At 39.9% G+C, this 20,933-nt stretch overlaps 1 protein-coding gene across 1 annotated transcript in view; it reads right to left on the bottom strand.

Annotated features, from left to right (window-relative positions):
* Window positions 1-20,933, bottom strand: part of LOC109911101 (probable E3 ubiquitin-protein ligase HERC1) — a 266,602-nt gene that overhangs the window by 170,761 nt on the left and 74,908 nt on the right. The window contains exons 17-23 of the mRNA XM_048621230.1: window positions 19,733-19,945; window positions 14,870-15,043; window positions 13,377-13,488; window positions 9,388-9,514; window positions 6,259-6,412; window positions 5,588-5,870; window positions 4,775-4,868 (exon numbers count right to left, since the gene is read on the bottom strand). Coding sequence (XP_048477187.1) covers window positions 4,775-4,868; window positions 5,588-5,870; window positions 6,259-6,412; window positions 9,388-9,514; window positions 13,377-13,488; window positions 14,870-15,043; window positions 19,733-19,945 — 1,157 coding nt within the window. The remainder of the gene's footprint in view (window positions 1-4,774; window positions 4,869-5,587; window positions 5,871-6,258; window positions 6,413-9,387; window positions 9,515-13,376; window positions 13,489-14,869; window positions 15,044-19,732; window positions 19,946-20,933) is intronic.

Below are 20,933 nucleotides of genomic sequence, written 5' to 3' on the forward strand. Positions count from 1 at the left end.
TCCCAGGCAACAATCTAGTGAATTTCCCTGTACCCCCTCTATTACAATCTCATTCTTGACCAGAACTGCACACGATACTCCAGTTGTGGCCTAACACAAGTTCTGTACAGCTCCAACATAACCTTCCTTTTCTTGCAATCCAGACTTTGACTGATAAAGGCAAATGTCCCATATACCTTCTTAGCTAACCCATTAACCTGCCATGCTGTCTTCAGGAAACCATGGACAAGGACCCCAAGATCTCTGTTTCTTTAAGCATCCTACTGTCCTGCCAGACTTTTCCATCACGCTCCTAACTTGTGCTTTCGAGGTTGGATAGGCTTCACGGAGTAAGGAGAGGAGTTACTTGCTGCACAAATCCTAATCTCTGGCCTGCTCTTGTACCTTGTTTTATGGCTGGTCTTGCCAGTTTTCAATAACTATATAATAAAAAAAAACTAATACAGAACAATCAATTTAGATTCAGAACAGAAGATTTTGCCTGCTCAACAGTGTTGCCATGAAGCAATAAAAAATCATCTGCAGCATGCCAAATTTAGGCCAAGTTTTACAGAAAGAAACTAATGGATAGAAATTTGTCTTGGGTTGTGGCAACAGGTGGAGAAGAAATGGTGGTCAGTTATCAGATCAGAGCCTGATATTCAATTCTACTAATGATAATAAAACTGAATAACAAGTGGTCAACATAAGAGCCAGTTGATCAAACATTGCCCAATTTGCAGTATACCCGAGGGATTTTCTGCCCCAAATATTTAATGGGAATGGACATACAAGTGTTTCCTTCAGCTGAATTTAACACAAAATGAAAGGAAGGAGAAAAACTTAGTATACCAAAGGATTGTTGCAGAAAGTAAAAAGTTCATGGTGTGTGGGGAAATACGTACGAGCATGGATAGAAGATTAGCTTAGAAGACTGGCTGGCTGGCAGAAAACGGAGGACGTGCATAAATGCATCTTTGGCTATTTGGAAGTATGTGACAAGTGGAGTCTTGCAACGGTCTGCGCTAGGGCTTCAAATTTTTACTACATACATCACTGATGTAAATGAGGGGAGTGAAAGTATTTGTAGACAACACAAAGATAGATAGGAAAGTTTAATCTGAAGATGAAGGATTTTGCAGAAAGACCGAGTGAATGGGCAAAAATGTGGCAGATGAAGTATAATGTGGGAAAATGTGAAATTGCTCACTGTGGTTAAAAAAAATTAATGAAGAAGCAGAATATTATTTAAATGGAGAACTGAAGAAATGCAAAATTCAAAGGTCATGGACGAAAACAGAAGTTGCTGGAAAAGCTCAGCAGGTCTGGCAACATCCGTAAAGAAAAAAACAGAGCTAACGTTCGGGTCCAGTGACCCTTCCTCAGAACTTCATGGAGTTTTGGAAATTCTAATGTATGAATTACAAAAAGTTAGCACGCAGGTATTGCATGTAATCAAGGTGGCAAATGGGATGCTATCCTTTAATATGAGAGGAATTGATTACAAAAGAATGTTATGCTTCTGTTACACAGAGCAATCATAGACCAGACAGTCAGAGACGTACAGCATGGAAACAGACCCTTCGGTCCAGCTCATCCATGCCAACCAGAAATCCTAAATTAATCTAGTCCCATTTGCCAGCATTTGGCCCATATCCCTTTAAACCGTTCCTATTCATGTACCCATCCAGATGCCATTTAAATGTTGCAATTGTACCTGTCTCCACCACCTCCCCTGGTAGCTCATTCTGTACATGCACTACCCTCTGCATTAAAATATTGCCCCTTACGTTCCTTTTAAATCTGTGGCCTCCAGTTTTGGACTCTCTACCCTAGGAAAAGACCTTGGCTATTCATTGGCTATTCATCCTATCCATGCCCTTAATGATTTTATATACCTCCAAATTCTAAAAGTGGTCTAAACAATGTCCTGTACACCTGCAAATTGACCTCCCAACTCTTATACTCAATGCACTGACCAATAAAGCTAAGTGTACCAGAAGCCTTCTTCACTACCATGTCAACCTGCAATTCCACCTTCAAGAAACTAGGAACTTGCATCCCAACATCTTTGTTCAGCAATACTCCCCATGACCTTACCTTTAAGTGTGTAATTCCTGCCCTGATTTGCCCCATCAAAATGCAACACCTCATATATATCTAAATTAAATGCTATCTGCCACTCTTCAGTGCACTGGCCCATCTGATCAAGATCCCAATGTACTCTGAGATAACCTTCACTGTCCACTACACCACCAAATTTGGCGTCATCTGCAAACTTACTAACCATACCTCCTATATTCACATCCAAATGATTTATATAAATGACAAAATGCAGCAGACCCAGCACTGATCCTTGCAGCACACAATCATCAAAGGCTTCCAGTCTGAAAAGCAACCCTCCACCACCACCCTCTGTCTCCTACTATCAATCATCTTGAATATAGTATGCAGTTTGATTACCTTAAGGAAAGATGTCAATGCATTGGAGGTGATTCTGAGGAGATTCACTAGATTGATACCTGGAATGAATGGGTTGTTTTAGAAGATAGGTTTGACAGGTTGAGTTTGCTTCCATATTTCCACTGAAAGTGAGGGGAGTCAAATACTAAAAATCAAAAGAACTGCAGATGCTGTGAATCACAGACAAAAATAGAAATTGCTGGAAAAGCTCAGCAGGTCTGGCACCATCTGTGGGGAGAATCAGAGTTAATGCTTCGGGTTGAGTGACCCTTCCTCAGAGTTTTTTTTTGTCTCAGAGTGAGGGGAGGCTTGATTCAAGTGCAAAAGGTCCTGAATGGTCTTGACATGTTGGACTTGGTAAGGATGCCTCCACTTTTTGGTGAGTCCAGAACTAAGGGACTCTGTTTAATATTAAAGAGTCATCTTTTTGGAACAGGAATGGGGAGAAATTTCTTGTCTCAGAGGGTTGTGCAACACTGGACCTCTGCCCCAAAAGGCGGTGGAAGCAGGGTCATTATGTTTTCTTTAAGATAGAGGTGGACGGATAGTTATTAGGCAGGTGAATCCAAAGTTATAAGGATGAGATGGAAATGTGAATTTCAAAACACAGCAGGTTAGCCATGATCTTACCAAATTGTGCAGCAGCCCTGAGGAGCTGCTCGATTTATTTCTGCACCTATTTCATGTGTTCATATGATAAATATTTGAATCGTAACTGTTTCAAATTTACATTAACAGCTTGAATATACTTACTAATCCATCCTCCACAATCTTCTGCGGTAGCAAATCCTACAGACTGATCACTCAGTGAAGAAATATTTTCTCATCTCAGCACTAAATGACCTACCCCATGCTCAGTCTATGACCTTCTGGTTCTCGACTCCCAATCCGGGGGAACATCCTTCTGGCATCTCGTCTGTCTAGCTCTAGTAGAATTTTATAGGTTTCAATCAGATCCTCTCTCATTCTTCTAAACACTCTTGAACACAGACCTAGTAGAACCAACCACTCCTCATTTGACAGTCTTGACATCCCTGGTATCGGCCTATTGACCCTTCACTGCCTCCCTCGATGGCAAGTATATTCTCTTTTAGGTAGGGAGACCAAAACTGTACAAAATATTCCCAGTGTGGTCTCATCAAGACTGTATATAACTTTGGTAAAACACCCCTACTTCTGAACTTAGCTCTTCTTGCAATGAAGGCCAATATACCATTTGCCTTCCAAATTGCTTGCTGCACCTGCCTGTTTACTTCCATTGACTGGTGTACAAGAACATGCAGATCCTGTTGTACACTCATTTCTCAACATATCACCTTTTAAATAACAGTCTACTTTTCACATTGAAGTGTATAACTTCACATTTATCCATGTTGCACTGCATCTGCCATGTGTTTTCTGACAAACTCAGTTTATCACCCTGAAGCCTCCTTGTGCTCACAACTCAATCTTACCTAGTTTTGTGACCTCAGCTAATTTGTTAATATTGTATTTGGTTCCCTCATCCAAGTCATTTAACTATATCACAAATAGTTAGGGCCCAAGCATTGATCCCTGTGGTACACCACTAGTCACTGCCTGCCAACCAGAAAATGATCTATTTATTCCGACTTTGGTTGACAGACTGTCAACCAGTTCTCAATCCATGTCAGTATATTACCTCCAAAGCTGTGTGCTTTAAATTTGCCCACTAGTGTCGTACATGAAATTTTATCAAAAGGCTTCTTGAAATCTAAAAACCACTGTTTGTTCCTTCTCTATTTTCATAGATACATCCTCAAAAAATCCAGAAGATTAGTTGTAAGATATAACAAAAAGTGTGGAGCTGGAGGAATACAGCAGGCCAGAGAGCAGTGGAGCAGGAAAGCTGATGTTTCGGGTGATTTCCCTTTCATAAATCCATGCTGCCTTTGTCTAATCCTGTTAATGCTTTCCAAGTGTTCTGTTTTATAACAGACTCTAGTATTTGCCCCATGTTAGGATACCTGGTCTGTGATTCTCCGTGTTTTCTCTCCCTCTTTTTAAATCATGAGGTACATTTGACACCCTACTGAATTTTGAAAGGTGACCACCAATGCATCCAATATTTCCAGGGCCACTTCCTGGGATAAAGATTATCAGCTCCTCAGGATTTGTCAGCCTTTAACCCCATTAATGTATCTAGGACCATTTGTAATGAGGTTAATACAGTTAATATGTGAATGTTTATTTCCTAATAAGTCAAGGCAATTAATAAGGCAGCAGCTCAGTAAATAAAGGGAGGTTGACAAAAATTGATTTTTCCCACTATAGTTTGAAAACTGCAGAAAATGTCTGATTGTGGAAGACATACTTCTTTATTCACTTGCTTCCTTGCATCACAGTCACTTTGATTCTGTCTGAGTCTTGCCCGGGATGACTGCTCCTCTTGCATAGAACTTCCTTTCCTACGAGAAAAAAAGAGTAAGTAGCTATTTAAAATACTTTCTAAAAAAAAAATACAAAAGCACCGAACAGTGGCTCAGCGGTTAGCACTGCTGCCTCAGAGTGCTCGGGACCCAGGTTTGATTCCAGCCTTGGGTGACTGTCTGTGTACAGTTTGCACATTATCCCTGTAGCTGCATGGGTTTCCTCCAGGTGCTCAGGTTTCGTCACACAGTCCAAAGATTTGCACATTAGCAGGTTAGCCATGGTAAATGCAGGGTTAGAGGGAGAGGGTGGTAAGCTTTTCAGAGGGTCAGTATGGACTTGATGGGCCAAATAGCTTCTTTTCACAAAGTAGGGATTCTATGATTCGAATTTCCAAGTATGAAGCATGTATGTGTTATGGCATTAAATAAGAAAGCATTCAAAGGAACGCAAATTATTTTCTGTGCCTTCAAATATAGAGCTTCTTGTCTTCTCCAGCCTGCCCTTTATCCTTCAAACAAAATTTAAAAGCCAAGTTTGGCATTACAAAGCTACAACATTTTACAATTAATTTTTCTTCTTTTGTTACATTTAGAAAATAAGAATTTTCCATGATTCATCTTGGCTTCTAAAATGAGATGGAATAAAACAAGAGAGGAAGCAAAAGTGAAAAGAAAAGAATAAAGAGAAAATGGATGAAAGAAAGGAAGAAATAAAGGTGTAGGGGAGAGGAAAAGGAATAATCTTAATGACTGACCTAGTTTTAGCTAATGTTGGCTCTTCTTGCCATCCTTTTCCCAGCCATACGGCCCGTACTCCAAGAATGAGGAAGGCACAGCGTAAAATTACATAGTGGCACATGGATATAAAGGAATATTGCTCTTCTGAATCCCTTCTTTTTTCTTTCGGAGTATTTTCGGCTTCTGGAATTTCCACGCTGCCTGTACTGTTAGGTCGGCTACTTGTGCCCGAGTATTCATATACAGTTTCATTTTCATGATGACAAGCAGCCTTTCGAGCTAGGAAACACTCTAAAACCTCTGTCATATGGGAAAAGAAGAATTAATATCCTAATACTTAAAAATATTTTTTATGTTTTATATTTTCCTCCATATTAAATCACTATATAAAAATCATGTAAACTTAAATGCAGATTTTACATTGTAAGTTTCAGGAGTGCATTAACAAACGCATATTCTGGCTGACAGATTCCATCTTAATAATCAAGGAATGTCATTATTATAATCACACCAAGAAAATAAAACATTGAGAGTTTAAAGAACATCACTTACAGATGGATTTTCTTTAAAGCTAGCTAAACATACTGTGGGCATTCATTTTTACATACAGGATAATAATTTCAGTCTTTCTGAAAGACAAATTAAAAGGTTATAAAACTGGCAAATAATGATATCTCCGTTTACACACTGCTTATCTTTGGGAAATCCTCCGTGTCCAATAGCACAATCTCTCTTTCCGGGTTGTATTGTGGTTCCTCTGATTGTCTAATGTTTGCTGTTTGTTCAGTGGTACTACAGCTTTCTCTCGGTTCATCTTCAACATTATTGGAGACATCTGAAAGCTAAAAATTAATAACGTACTTAATATACTAAATAATTATTGCTTTCAAATGTAGTACATGTAATCATTTTTCATTAGTTTTTAGATTCCCTGCTCAAACTTTGAGAATGCTGCTTTCCAATAGAGAAAAAACACAAGGTTGCCTGATCCCTTCAAGACATTTTATTATGACATCCAAGGAATCAATCCTACAACAAAAAAATTGGGCAGCATTGTAAAATGTTGACAACATCATAAAATTGTGCCTTCTAAAATTGTTGCAAAGTAAAGCACAGTGGATGTTGAGAGATTTAGGGGTTCAGTTGCATAGCTCTTTAAAATGCCACAAACACGTGTAGAAAATCATCAAGACAACTAATGGGATACTGGCTTTCATATCCAAAAGGCTGCAGTATAGGGATGCAGACGGTATGCTGCAGTTACACAAAATGCTGGTTAGGCCTCATGTATAGTACTGACAGCAGATTTGGGCACCACACCTTAGGAAGGAAAACCGAGGAGGGAGTTCAATGAGGTTTACTAGCATGATACCTGGACTTCAAGGGTGAAGTTAGGAGGGAAGATTAGATAAATTAGGTCTTTATTCTATAGAATTTAGAAGGTTAATGGGTGATCTAATCAAGATATTCAGGATATTAACAGGAAATGACAGGGTAGACAATATTTCCACTGGTTGATAATTCTAGGACCAGGGACAGTCTCAGAATTAGAGCTGGATCATTCAAGACAGAAGTTAGAAAGCACTTCTACATGCAAAGAGTAATCAATGCTAATTCAATTGTTAAATCTAAATCTGAGACGGATAAATTTTTATTAAGCAAGGGTATCAAGAGATATGTGCCTAAAGCAGGCAAATGGAGTTAGGCCACAGATCAGCTATGATCTTACTGAATGGTGGAGCAGGCTCAAGGAGCTGCACGGCCAACTCCTATTCCTATGTGGTCTTCAGTGGCTAGGTCAGCATTTATTGCCCATTCTTGACTGCCCTGAAAGTGGTGATGGTGACTGAGCAGGAAAAACTAGAATGGTTCGATATTGATTAGAAAGAAGTGACAAGAAATCAGAGCTAGATGGAATGCACCCAAGGATGTTGAAAGACGCAAAAGCAGAAATTGCAGGGTCCTTGGCCGCAATCGTTCAGTCTTCTCTAGAGTGGAGAGAGATGTCGGAGAACAGGAGAATTGCAGACATTGATCCTTGTCCAAAAACTTTTGTAAGGATAAATCCAGCAATTATAGGCCAGTGAGTTTAATTCAGAGCTGGGGAGGCTTTTAGAAACAATTATTCAGGATAGACTTGATTGATTGATTTATTGCCACAAGATACATTGAAGTGTGTTGTTTTGCGTGCTACATGGGCAGATCGTATCATACAAAATGCATCAGGGTAGCAGAACAGAGGGCAGTATACAATGTTACAACCGCAGAGAAGGTGCAGAGATCAGAATTAGCATTTGAGAGGTCTGTTCAAGAGTCTGATAACAGCGGGGAAGAAGCTGTTCCTGAATCTATTCATACATGTATTCAAACTTCTATATATTGTGCCCAATAGAAGAGGGTGGTAGAGGGTATAACTGGGGTGGGAGGGGTCTTTGATTATGTTGGTTGTATCTCGTGGAATAAAAAGGAGAGTAGCAATATGGATACAAAATGGGCTGAGCAATTGGAAAAACTGCACTCGAAAGATATTTTTCAAACTGAAGGAGGGTTTGAAACCGAGTTACCTGAGGGTCAGAATTTGAACTTTTTTTTCCTGATATATATTAATCCTCTAGACCTTGGTGCGCAGGGAATAAATTTCAAAGTTTACAGATGACATGAAAATTGTAAACTGCAAGGAGGACACTGTAGAACTCCAATAAGGACAAACCAGTCGGTAAAGTGAGCAGATAGGTGGTATACGTGAAGTTCAATGCAGAGACTTGTAATGTGATGCATTTTATATGAAGAATATGGACACAGAACACAAATACAGGGTACAATACTTACTGGGGTATAGGATTAGAGGGATATGGGTATAGGAGTACTGCATAGTTCACTGAAGGTAGCCGGATGGGTGGAGAGAGCAGTTAATAAAGTTTATACTATCCTAAGCTTTATTAACCAGACACAGCATATAAGAGCAAGGAGGTTATGCTGAACTTTTCCAAGACACTTGCACGACATCACCAGGAGTACTGAGCTCCACACCACAGGAAGGATTGAAGAGAGTACAGACAAGATTTACAGGAATGGTGCCAGTGATGAGAAATTTCAGGTACAGGACAGTTTGGAGAGGTTGGGCTTGAAGAGAAGATGGCTTATCATTTACCATGAGGGGAAGCAAATACAAAGTAGGTAGATTATGCTTTAGTTATACAGGGCACAGGTGAGATTACACCTGGGAGTACTATGGATAGTATTGGTCACTTTATTTAAAAGAGGACATCAATGCATTGGAGACGATTCAAGCATTTACTATACTAAAACTGCAATTAGCAGGTTATCTTATGATGAAAGGTTGAACAGGCTAGGCTCATGTCTCCTGGCGTTTGGAAGTGCAAGAGATGACTTGATTGAAATATGCATATGGGAGTCTTGAGAGGATTGATGTGGAGAGGACATTTTTTCTTATGAGCATCTCAAACTAGGAATCACTACTTAAAAGGTGAGTGGTCACCCATTGAAAACCAAAATGGGGCAAAAATTTTACTCTCAGAAAGTTGCAAGTCTTCAGAACTCTCTTTCTCAAAAGAGGGTGTAACTATAGTTTTGAATACTTTTTATAAGGCATAGGTGGATAAATTCTTGAAAAGTAAGGGGCTAAACAGTTGTCTGGGGAAAATAGGAATGCAGATTTGAGGTTATAATCGGAACAGCTATGACCTTATTAAATGGTGGAGCAGGCTCGAGGGGCCAAATGGCTTTCTCTTGTTCCTTGTTTATATGCTCAAACGTGTGTGTATATATATATATCAACATTAGGTTAATTTTTTACCTGTCTGGGCCAAGTGGGCAGCTGCACCTCTGCAGTATTATAGACAACATTCTTTTGAGACAGTAGTGTACTTCTAACCTTGTAGACACATTGATAAACTTCCACAAGTCCCTCACTGGGGTGGCACCTGCAAATACAATAAGAAGCATCTAGCAAATGATTTGTTTTTGAATGAAATTGTAAGCCCAGTATATTTCAAAAGACAGAGGAAGACCAGGGAGTGGTCATAATGTCACTGGAATACTAATCCAGAGGCCCAGGCTAATACTATGGGGACATGCGTTCAAATCTCATCCTGGCAGCTGGTGGAATTTAAGCGATTAATAAAATTTGGTACTAAAAGCTATTGTCAGTCATGGTGACGACTAAACAATCATTGATTCTTTTAAAAAAAAAAGCACATCTCATTTACCATTCATCCTCACCTGATTTGGCCTACATGTAATTCAGACCCACAATAATGTACTGCTCTTTTTTCTATCCTCCAAAAGGCCTAGCAAACGACTTATTTCAAGGGCAGTTAGTTATGAGCAACAAATAACATCCACATGTATGAAAGAGTGGTGGGCGTGTGGAATGCCCTGCCGGCAGTGGTAGTGGAGTCAAATACTTTGGAGACTTTTAAGCAATTCTTGGTTAGGCACATGAAGGATATAAAACGTAGGGTATGCAGGGTAGACTGATCTTAGCAGAATAATAGGTCGGCACAACATCGTGGGCTGAAGGGCCTGTGCTGTTCTATGCTCTATGAAAGTGTCGTGAAACTGCACTGCTACTTGAGTTAAAGTACTCCTGGGGTCATCACATAAAGACCCTACTTTCCTACTTATCTCAGGTCAACATAAAATAAACTAATCAGGTTTCAGTATTAAACAAGTAATACTTATTATAATTAAATCAGTTTTAATAATAGGCAAACAAAAAATAACTTGTAACTCTTCAACTCAAAATGTATCTCTTCTTAAAATCTCTACATACATGTACGGACAGAACAAGCAAAAGAAACATTAGATGCTATGGATAGAAGAAGGAGAAAAAAAAAGGGAAAATAGTTCAATTGCACCAGTCCACAGGATTCAATGAGGTGTTCTTTCACTTCTTCCAAGTCCTTCTGATCTTGTTCTTTCACAGTCCTTTCAGTTCCTTACTGAAAACACAAGGCAGTTCGCACACTAATTGCTCAATCTTTTGGTTGCTGTTAGAGGCAGCAGCTTAGGCAAATGGTGAGAGACAACAGCTATCTCCAATTCTTTGTGACTTCTTTTCAAGGAGAAAGAAAATGCTGCCTATTTAAGAGTCTGGAGACTGTATCATGCACACACAGACTGTCCAACTGCCCAGGAGCCAGAGAGGTGCTACCATGATGAATACTCCCGACTCCCACAATTGACCCTGACTGTAAAAAAAAGTCAACAGACTAGTTCCGGGCAAAGCTGTCCTGAACACATCCACACAACACTGATGAATCCAACAATCCTCCCTTCACTGTTAAACAAGATAATGGTACAAATACAATGCAATGCAAAAGTAGTTGTTTCTGGAACTCATTGGAAAAACTGTAACATCTCATTTGACAGTTTCCTTGGTTCAAATCAGAATTCTTTTCTCATTATGATCCACAACCCAAAAATAAATAAAAATAAAAAGATGTGGCCTTTACCTAAGAATTGTGCCAACAATGTGACATATGGAAATATGCCTGTATCATGCTTCTGAGGTAAAGGAACATCATTAATTTAAAAAAAAAATTATTTACCCCATCCTATGATTTATTTTTCCTGTTATCACTGCTGTCTTCAAACAATAAAGCGATTGTGATTCCATATGGTCAGACATCCTCTAATATATTTCTCAAGTTGTGATTCTTTGTACTCAAATGCCAGGCTTATTCTAAGCTAAAGATGAGGTGGGAGGTGTTCACTTGGCAGTTAGGAAGACAAGTGCAATGTTGGCATTCATTTCGAGAGGCCTAGAATGCAAGAGCAGAATGTACTGCTAAGGCTGTATAAGGCTCTAGTCAGACCATATTTGGAATATTGAGAGCAGTTTTGGGCCCCATATCTAAGAAAGGACATGCTGGCCTTGGATAGAGTCCAGAGGAGGTTCACAAGAATGATCTCAGAAGCGAAGGCTTGTCAAATGAGGTGCAGTTGAGGACTCTGGGTCTGTACTCAATAGAAGGATGAGGGGAAATCTCATTGAAATTGACAGAATACAGAGGGTATTCCTGGATAGGGTGGAGGTGGAGATGGAGAAGATGTTTCCACTATGAAGACAGACTAGGACCCAGGGCACAGCCTCAGTGAAGGCAAGACCCTTTGGAACTGAAATGAGGAAAAATTTCTTCAGCTAGGGCATGGTGAATCTCTGGAATTCATTGCCACAGAGCTGTGGAGGCCAACTCATTGAGTATATTTAAGATGAGATAGATAGATAGGTTCTTGATTAATAAGGGAATAAAAGGGTTATGGGGAAAAGGTAGGAGAATGGTGTTGAGAAACATATCAGCCATGATCAAATGATGGAGCAGACTTGATTGGCTGAATGGCCTAATTCTGTTCCTATATCTTATGGACTCATAGCTCAGTTATGAATTCTCATGATTGTGCTTATAATGGTGAATACAGGAACGGCAGAGAAGCTAAATGATTGCTTTATGTTTGTCTACACTGAGGAAGATACCAGAAGTCTCCAAACACTTGAAATCCAAGTGGCTAGAGAGAATGGAGGTTAAAGGAAATTAGTATCAGTAAAAAGTTTGCAGTAGGAGGTTAATAGGGCTGAAAGTTGATGAATCCTCAGGACCTGTTGATCTACGTTCAGATTGTTAAAGGAGGTGGCTATGATGTCAACGCATTGATGCATCATTTAAATTTCTACAGATTCTGGAATGATTCCTGTGAATTGAAATGTACAAATGTCATTGTACTACTTCAGAAGGGAGCACAAGAAAAACCAAACAGGGAACTATAGACCAGTTAGTCTTACATCAGAACTCATGAAATTGGTAGAATCTATTACAAAGGATGGACAGGTGGTTGAAAATGATCTGATTGGGCATAGTCAGCATTGATTTGCAAATGGGAAATTATGTGCTTAACTAACTCATTGAGAGTTTATTTTTTAAAGATGCTACTAACAAAATTGATGAGGGAAAACCACCAGACTTAAATTTTCAGATAGGTTTTGATAAAGACCCCATAGGAAGCTGCTTAGCAAAATTCAAGCACATGGGATAGGAAGTAATGTACTGGCCTGGATTAAATGATTGACTAACAGAAAGAAAACAGGAGGAATAAATGGGTCATTCTCTTGTTGGCAGGCTGTGACTTGGAGTACTCATGGATCAGTACTTGGGCTCAATTGTTCCTAATATACATCAATGAATTGCTTGAAGATGATGCAAAGCAGGAGAATCTGGACAGACTTAGTGAATGGGCAAGAACGTGGCAGATGGAATATCATGTGGAAACATGTGATGTTATCCACTTCAGTAGTCAAAACAGATGTATGGAGTATTTATATGGTGAGAAGATAGAAGGGGTGGGTGTACAAAGGGACCTAGTTGACATTATTGATAAATCACTGAAAGCTAACATACAGCTGCAACAAGCTTTTAGGAAAGCTGGTGGAATGCTGACCTTTATTGCAAGAGGATTTGAGTACAGGAGTAATGAAGTCTTGATTCAAGCTTAGTAAGTCTGCACCTGGAGTGGTGCGTGCAGTTTTGGTCTCCTGTTTTCAGGAAAGATATCATTGCCATTGAGGGAGTGCAATGAACCTTCACCCACTTGGATTTTTTTTTAAGCCCTCCTCTGTACTTTTGGTATTCAGCTTGGTTCTTTACTGTGTTATGAAAAAGCCATTTATCATAATTTATTTCATTTTAATCTCTATTTTTTAGTCAACCAGAAAACTTTAAATTTGAGGTCCTTCCTTTCTCCCCATCAGAGGGCCTGCCTGTTCTTCTTTACATTTATTGAAATTACCGGTCATCTTTGCACGCCTCTTGAAATAATCCTGTGTGCTTGAGTAATACTGCAAGAACAAAACGGGACACTGTGTCCAACAAATGATCTCCATTTGTACCATGTTCCCATTCTGAAACAAAGCAAATCAAACAATTGTTTAATGTAATCAAAATACTTCTTATGCAATTCTTAACTGAAGAAAACTTCTCAACTACGAATCAAATTAGCTCATTTGAAGCAGCCTTCATTGTATAAATTTCATGATAAATTCTTGACCCCAGCCAATAAATAACCAGATTTAATAAATCCAATTTTATTATTTGGCATGGCAGAAGTTAAACTCATGGGACAGAATGTTAGCTGCCAAGGAAGAGCAGTGATGGTGATGGTATTTTATGTGCACACGGGCACATCTGTAGCATGTGGGTAAGAGAAACAAACCATCGATTTTTGTGGACAGCATATACATGGCCAATTTTCCACATTACTACACAGATGCTACTGATGTAACTATAGGAACAGCTTGGCTAGGGACAAGGCTAGTACAAGAGCACAAACCATCAGTACTACAGCCAGGATATAGTTGGGGCCCAGAGCCTTCACTGTAACCAGTGCCTTCAGTTGTCTCTTGATATCATTTGGGATGTATCAAACTTGTGGGAGCTGCCATATTGGATGCTGAGGGCCTCAGGAGGAGCCTGAGATGAATCATCCAATCACTTCTGGCTTATTATGATCGCAAATGCTTCAGCCTTATAGTTTGCACTGATATGCTGGGCTCCTCCACCATGGGAATATTTGTGCAGCCTCCTCCTCCACTTCATTATTTAATTTTCCATTATCATTCATGACTGGCAGCAACAGAACTGAAGAACTTTGATCTGATCTATTGGTCATGGGACCACTTAACAATGTCCATTGCATTCTGGTTTCATTTTTTAGCTTGAGTAGTCTTTTGTTTGAGGATCCAACTTGCTATGTCATTTTTCAGTTTGCTTATTGCTATTCTGCCCTCCTCAGTGAAGCAGGGTGGATTTCCCCAATTCAATGGTAATGATAAAAGTAAAGGAAATACTGGGCAATAGTATTATAGTTTAAATCAGAATACAATTTTGTTCTTGCTAATGGCCCCCATTGCTTCATGAAGGCCCAGTTCGGAGCTGCTCAAAATTATCGAATAACTAAATTGACAGATACACAACTCAACTTAATCTGCTAAGCACAAAACACGTCTTTTTCACAGTAGCACAAAGATGATCCAATTATACAAAATATTATTTAACTAAACTTAGGCTACTAACTACCTTTCCTGTTCACAGCCAGCTATAATTTCAGCTCCATTTAAAAGGGAATCACATAGCAACATTTCATAATGAGATTAAATCTATCAAAGCTCGCTTCAACTAATTATTTAATTCATAATAAATTGCATCAAAACAATAGAACGTTCAGAAAAGCTAGACAAGCGATAAAACAGCATTGGATGAAATTATGCAAGAGTCAAAAATTACCACTGCTGTTGGCGTAAACCTGCATTCTCCTCCAGATTTTGTACCCTGGTTCTACTGAGGTACCCAATGCGATATCTATAAGTGCTGCAGTGTCTTCAGAAACTCGGAACTCAAAAGACTTCCGTTCCATAGAGCCAGCCAACGCTTTTCCAGTGAGACAATTCATGAGTAAATCTGCAGCAAGGAAACAATACATGCAAAATAAAATAATTTTCTGCTATAAAGATAAGAACGTTGCAAACATTGTTCGAACAAAGGGACACAGGAAATACAAGCAGGAGTAGGTCAATCAGCTTAGAGCAGATAGAACTATGATTTACTGTTCCTCATTTGATATATTCCAGAGTTAAATATACAGCTGACAAAGCTTTCATGCTTCAAAACCAAAAACCAAATTTTCAAATTCACATGTATTAGTAGCGTGAGTGGAGATTATATTCTGGATGTGCACAGCAAGCAAGATGTACATGACTACTGTCCCACAGATGAAAGGGCAAAGAAGAGAGAATTGAATAATGCTAAAAGAGGGAAGAGCTTCTTTTGCCAGCACCTTCCAAAGCACCAAGCTTAACCAGTTAAAAATACAAGGGGCAGATGAGCTCATCCTTACCAATCTGCCAGCTGCAGTTGCATGTGTCCATGACAGTATTGGTTAGAGTGACCACCACACATCCTTGTGGAGGCAAAGACCTGCGTTCACGTTGAGAATAACCTCCATCATGTAGTGTGGCACTATCACTGTGTTAAATGGGATAGACTTCCAATAGGTCGAGCAACTCATGACTGGATAACCATGAGGCGCTGTGGGCCATCAACAGCAGAATTGTACTCCAGCACAATCTGTAACCTCATGGCCCAGCATATTCCCCACTCAATCTTTACCATCAAACCAGGGGATCAATACTAGAGAATGTAGGAGGGCATGCCAGGAGCAGCACCAAACTTAACTGAAGATGAGGTGTCAACTTGGTGAAGCCACCAAACAGGACCACATGCATGCAAATCAGCATAAGCAGCAAGTGATAGATGGAGCTAAGGGATCCCACAATCAATGGATCAATCAATCGCGGCAATCTTCAGCCAGAAGTGCCGAGTTGACGATCCATCTCGGCCTCCTCCAGCGGTCCCCAGCATTACAGATACCAGTCTTCAGCCAAGTTGATTCACTTCACATAATATCAAGAAACGGTTAGAGACACTGGGTATTGCAAAGGCTACACGCCCTGACAACATTCCAGCAATAGTACTGAAGACTTGTGCTCCAGAACTTGCCGCTCCCCTAGCCAAGCTGTTCCAGTACAGTTACAACACTGGTATCTACCTGAAAATGTGAAAAATTGCCTAAGTAATGTCTCGTTCATAAAAAGCAGGACAAATCCAACCTGGCCAATTACCACCTCATCAGTCTTCTCTCAATCATCAGTAAAGTGATGGAACGGGTCATCAACAGTGCTACCGAGCAGCAGCTGCTCAGAAAAAAACCTGTTCAGTGACGCCGAGTTAGGTTTCCACCAGGGCCACTCAGCTCCTGACCGCATTACAGTGGTTCAACCATAGACAAAAGAGCTGAATTCCAGAAGCGTGGAGAGAGTGACAGCCCTTGATATCAAGGCTACATTCAACTGAGTGTGGCATCAAGGACCCCTATCAAAACTGGAAGCAGTGGTTATCGGGGGCAAACTCTCCAGAGGTTGGAGTCATACTTGACACACAGGAGGATGGTCGCGGTTGTTGGACATCAGATCATCTCAGCTCCAGGACAGCTCTGCAGGATTCCTCCGGGTAGTGTCCTAGGCCCAACCAGTTTCAGCTGCTTCGATGACCTTCCCTCCATTTTATGGTCAGAAGTAGGGATGTTCGCCAATGATTGCACAATGTTCAGCACCATGCGTGACTCCTCAGATATTGAAGCAGTCCATTTTCAAATGCAACAAGATCTGGACAATATCCAGGCTTGGGCTGACAAGTGGCAAATAAGTAACATTCGCGCGATACAACTGCCAGGCTATGACCAACACAAATAAGAGACAATCTAACCACTGCCCTTTGGCATTCAACAGTGTTACCATCACTGAATTCCCCATTATCAACACCCTGGCAGCTATGACTGACCAGAAACTCAACTGCAGTCACCACAAACAGTGGCTACAAAAGCAGGTCAGAAGCTAGGGATACTACAGCAAATAGCTCATCATTTCCGGATTCCTCAAAGCCTGTCCACCATCTACAAGGCACAAGTCAGGAGTGCGATACAATACTCCCCATTTGCCTGGATGAGTGTAGCCCTAACAACACTCAAGAAACTCAACACCATTCAGGACAAAGCAGCCGACTTGATTGGCACTACATCCATAAGCATACACTCCCCCCACCCCACCACCGAATCTCAGTAGCAGCAGTTTATATTATCTACAAGATGTACTGCAGAAATTCACCAAAGATCCTCAGACAGCACCTTCCAAAGTCATGACCACTTCTATCTAGAAGGACAAGGGCAGCAAATATATAGGACCACCACCATCTTGGAGTTCCCCTCCAAGCCACTCATCATCTGGACTTGGAAATATATCACCATTCCGTCCCTGTCGCTGGGTCAAAATCCTGGAATTCCCTCCCTAATGGCACTGTGGGTCAACCCACAGCAGGTGGACTCCAGTGGTTCGAGAAGGCAGCTCACCACCACCTTCTCAAAGGCAACTGATGATGGGCAAGAAACGCTGGCCAGCCAGCGATGCCCACATCCCACAAATGAATAGGAAAAAAAAATGCATGGAAACAGCAGTCTGCAAATTTCCCTCCATTCACCATACACCACTGACTTGGAACTATATCGCCATTCTTTAATATTGTCATATCAAGAACCTAAAAAGCTGTTCCGCACAGCACTGTGGGTGTACCTATGTCACATGGGCTGCATTTATTCAAGCACAAGGTCACCATAATGGCTATTTGGGATGGACAACAAATGCTGGTTATGTCAAAAACAGTCACATCCCGTCATTGGGTTTTTAAAAAAAACAGGAACTGTCAAGAAAGCTGCAGGAGTCTCAACCTTTTCCAACACTGATCATACTCAATAGCAATTACTCAACAGAACCACAAACTGACACAGAGGAAAGTAGACTCTAGCTTAGTGGAGGGAAAGTAGATCATTTAGATTTAACTACTTCATATAACATATGGTGAATTTATGGACTAATCTCTGTGAGAGATAGTTAAATAGAAACTCTATAATATCAGTAAATTTAAAAGAAAGATGAATATTTTTTGTAAAGAGCTAAATGATGATGGATCCAATACAGCCATTTTGGAAAGGGCTGTCCTACACTTTCATTGCACATTTAATAGAGTTATAGAGTGATATACCATGAAAATGGACCTTTCGATCCAACCAGTGCACACTGACCATGTTCCCAAATTAAACAAGTCCCACTTGCCTGCATTTTGCCCATATTCCTCCAAACCTTTCCTATTCATGTGCTTATCCAAATGTCTTAAATGTTCTAACTTTCCCTGCATCCACCACTTTCTCTGGCAGTTCATTCTAAATACTAACCACTGTGTAAAAGGTTTGGGCCTCGTCCTTTTTAAAACTTTCTCCTCTCACCTTAAAAATATGTCCCTCAGTTTTGAACTCATCACCCGAGAGAAAAGACCCTTGCTATTAACATTATCTATGTCCCTCATGATTTTATAAGCCTCTACAAAAAGTCACCCCTCAAACTTTTAAGCTCCAGTGAAAAGTTCCAGCCTATCCAAACTATTTTTAAAACTCAAACCCTCCATTCCCGACAACATCCTGGTAAATCTTTTCTGAACCTTCTCCAATTTAACAATATCCTTCTTATAGCAAGGCAACCAAAACTGCACACATACTCCAGAAAAAGCCTCACCAACATCCTGTAGAACCTCAACATGACATCCCAACTGCTATACCCAAAGCTCTGAGCAATGAAGGCAAGTGTGCTAAATGCCTTGTTAATCACCCTCTCTAACTGTGAAGCAAATTTCAGAGAATTATGTACCTGAACCCCTAGGTGTCTCTGCTCTACAACACTACTCAGGGCCCTACCATTAACTGTATAAGTCCTGCCCTTGTTGGTTTTTACAAAAATGCAATTGCTCGCAATTTATCCAGATTAAACTCCATCCACCGCCACTCAGCGCATGACACCCAATTGATCAAGACCTCTTTGTAATCTTAGAAATCCTTCTTCACTGTCCACTATACCACAAATTTTAGTGGTCATCCATAAAAACTTACCAACCATGCCTCCTCTATTCTCATTCAATTATTTATATAAATGACAAATGAAAGTGTACCCAATACCGATCCCTGTGGAACACCGTTGGCCACGTGCTTCTAGTCCTAAAAGCAACCCTCCGCCACCACCCTCTGTCTCCCACCATCAAACCATGCTCCCAGGATATCTGAAAATGCTTCACAGTATTTTGTGTTTAAGTGTAATCACCATGTTCTAGAGGGATACCTGAATGCCAAACCATTGCAGTTTCAAAATAAGTAATAGCCTAAATGTCCAATTAATTTATTTTCTTTAAATACTTTTCTAGCGTTTTTGATAAATTTAATGCAAAACTGATTAGCCCACATCACTAATGAGTTTAACCGCATGTGTTGTATCCACTCTAGGAGCTGATGTGGGAGAACTCACCGACAACAATTACTAGAAACAAAATACTTTGGTGATCAAAATATTAATGAAAATTACTTGCAGTGAAGTTGTACAGAAAAACGTGCAGCATTTATTGTAGTGGATTAAAACACTTGGTGAAAGCTCGGTCAAGACTTAGTCTGTTACAGATTTCTAAAATGGTACAAGGGAAATAAAAACATTAGCCTACCAAGTTGCTCAGAGTCAATTTCAAGTCCATTGCTGAGGAGTTGGCTTTGTAGCCAGTATGCAGAATTCCCTTCTTCCACTGAACAAATAGGACCTTGCAGCATTTCTCCAAGACATTGCCCGACAGTGAAGGAAATCGTCCGTTCCATATCAATTAGCCAAATCCAAGACTTAGCATCAGTTGAAATGGATTTTTCTGGACTGTTTTCAGATTCTAAGGAACACAAGTTATTAACAATTTCTCATTACATTTTAACCACTTAATTCTGCAAGTGACATCTCGACTTTATACATAGGCACAACATAAATAGAAATAACAAGGAAAATAGCACTTGGCATGCATAAATGCTACAGCAACTTCAGCCAAGGTCAGATGCAATATTAAATGTGGAAATCCCAAAACTCCTGCCAGATTGTGGCACTCTGCCATTAAATTTGTGAAAATGGCATATTACTTCTTAGCTCATCAGAGAGGCACTCAATCGCTTAAATTTGCTGTACTTGCATGGGAACAATCAAGCTCATCTCAGAAAAATAAATCTTGTCCAGTGCATTCTTAACTGCCTTTCTAACAATGCAGTAGTTATTAATTGCTTTTAGTCATCCTCTGTGACACTAAAAGCTAAGTATGAAGTTTCATTCCCTATTGTTGCTGGAAATTTTAAAGATATAACATTTAAAATTATGTTTCTTGGTCTCTTATTTTTCCTCCCTCAATCCAATTTTTCTTTCCCTCTCTAATTTCTATACCTGATTTACCACACATTCTCAACCTTTGTTCTTGGACTCTGCATTTTGTGATGCTTCAATTGGTTAAAACAACAACAGTTGATTGCCCAAATGCTCAGTTCTCTACAATGTATCAACTTGCACTTCCAATGCCAACACCAGATTGTAGTCCAACAGGTTTATTTGAAATCAGTAGCTTTCGGAGCCTCAGACCTTCTGCAGATGTTAGTGAGGGGGTAGTATCGCACACGGAATTTATAAGTAAAAGATCAATGGTTCACACTATTGATAAGGATGTACTAAATAAATCTAAGATGCTGTTACATCTTTAATCAGTTAGAAAGTTTGAATTGATTAATGTATATGTAAATCCCCAAATTCCTTTCAAGTTACGGTCCTGAGAGAACTAAAGGTTTGATCAGTGTAAAGCAGAGGTGACATTTTAGGTCAGACAATGCATGTTAAGTGTGAGA

The sequence above is a fragment of the Rhincodon typus genome, chromosome 1, assembly GCF_021869965.1.
Source record: "Rhincodon typus isolate 14 chromosome 1, sRhiTyp1.1, whole genome shotgun sequence".
Taxonomy (NCBI): Eukaryota; Metazoa; Chordata; class Chondrichthyes; order Orectolobiformes; family Rhincodontidae; genus Rhincodon; species Rhincodon typus.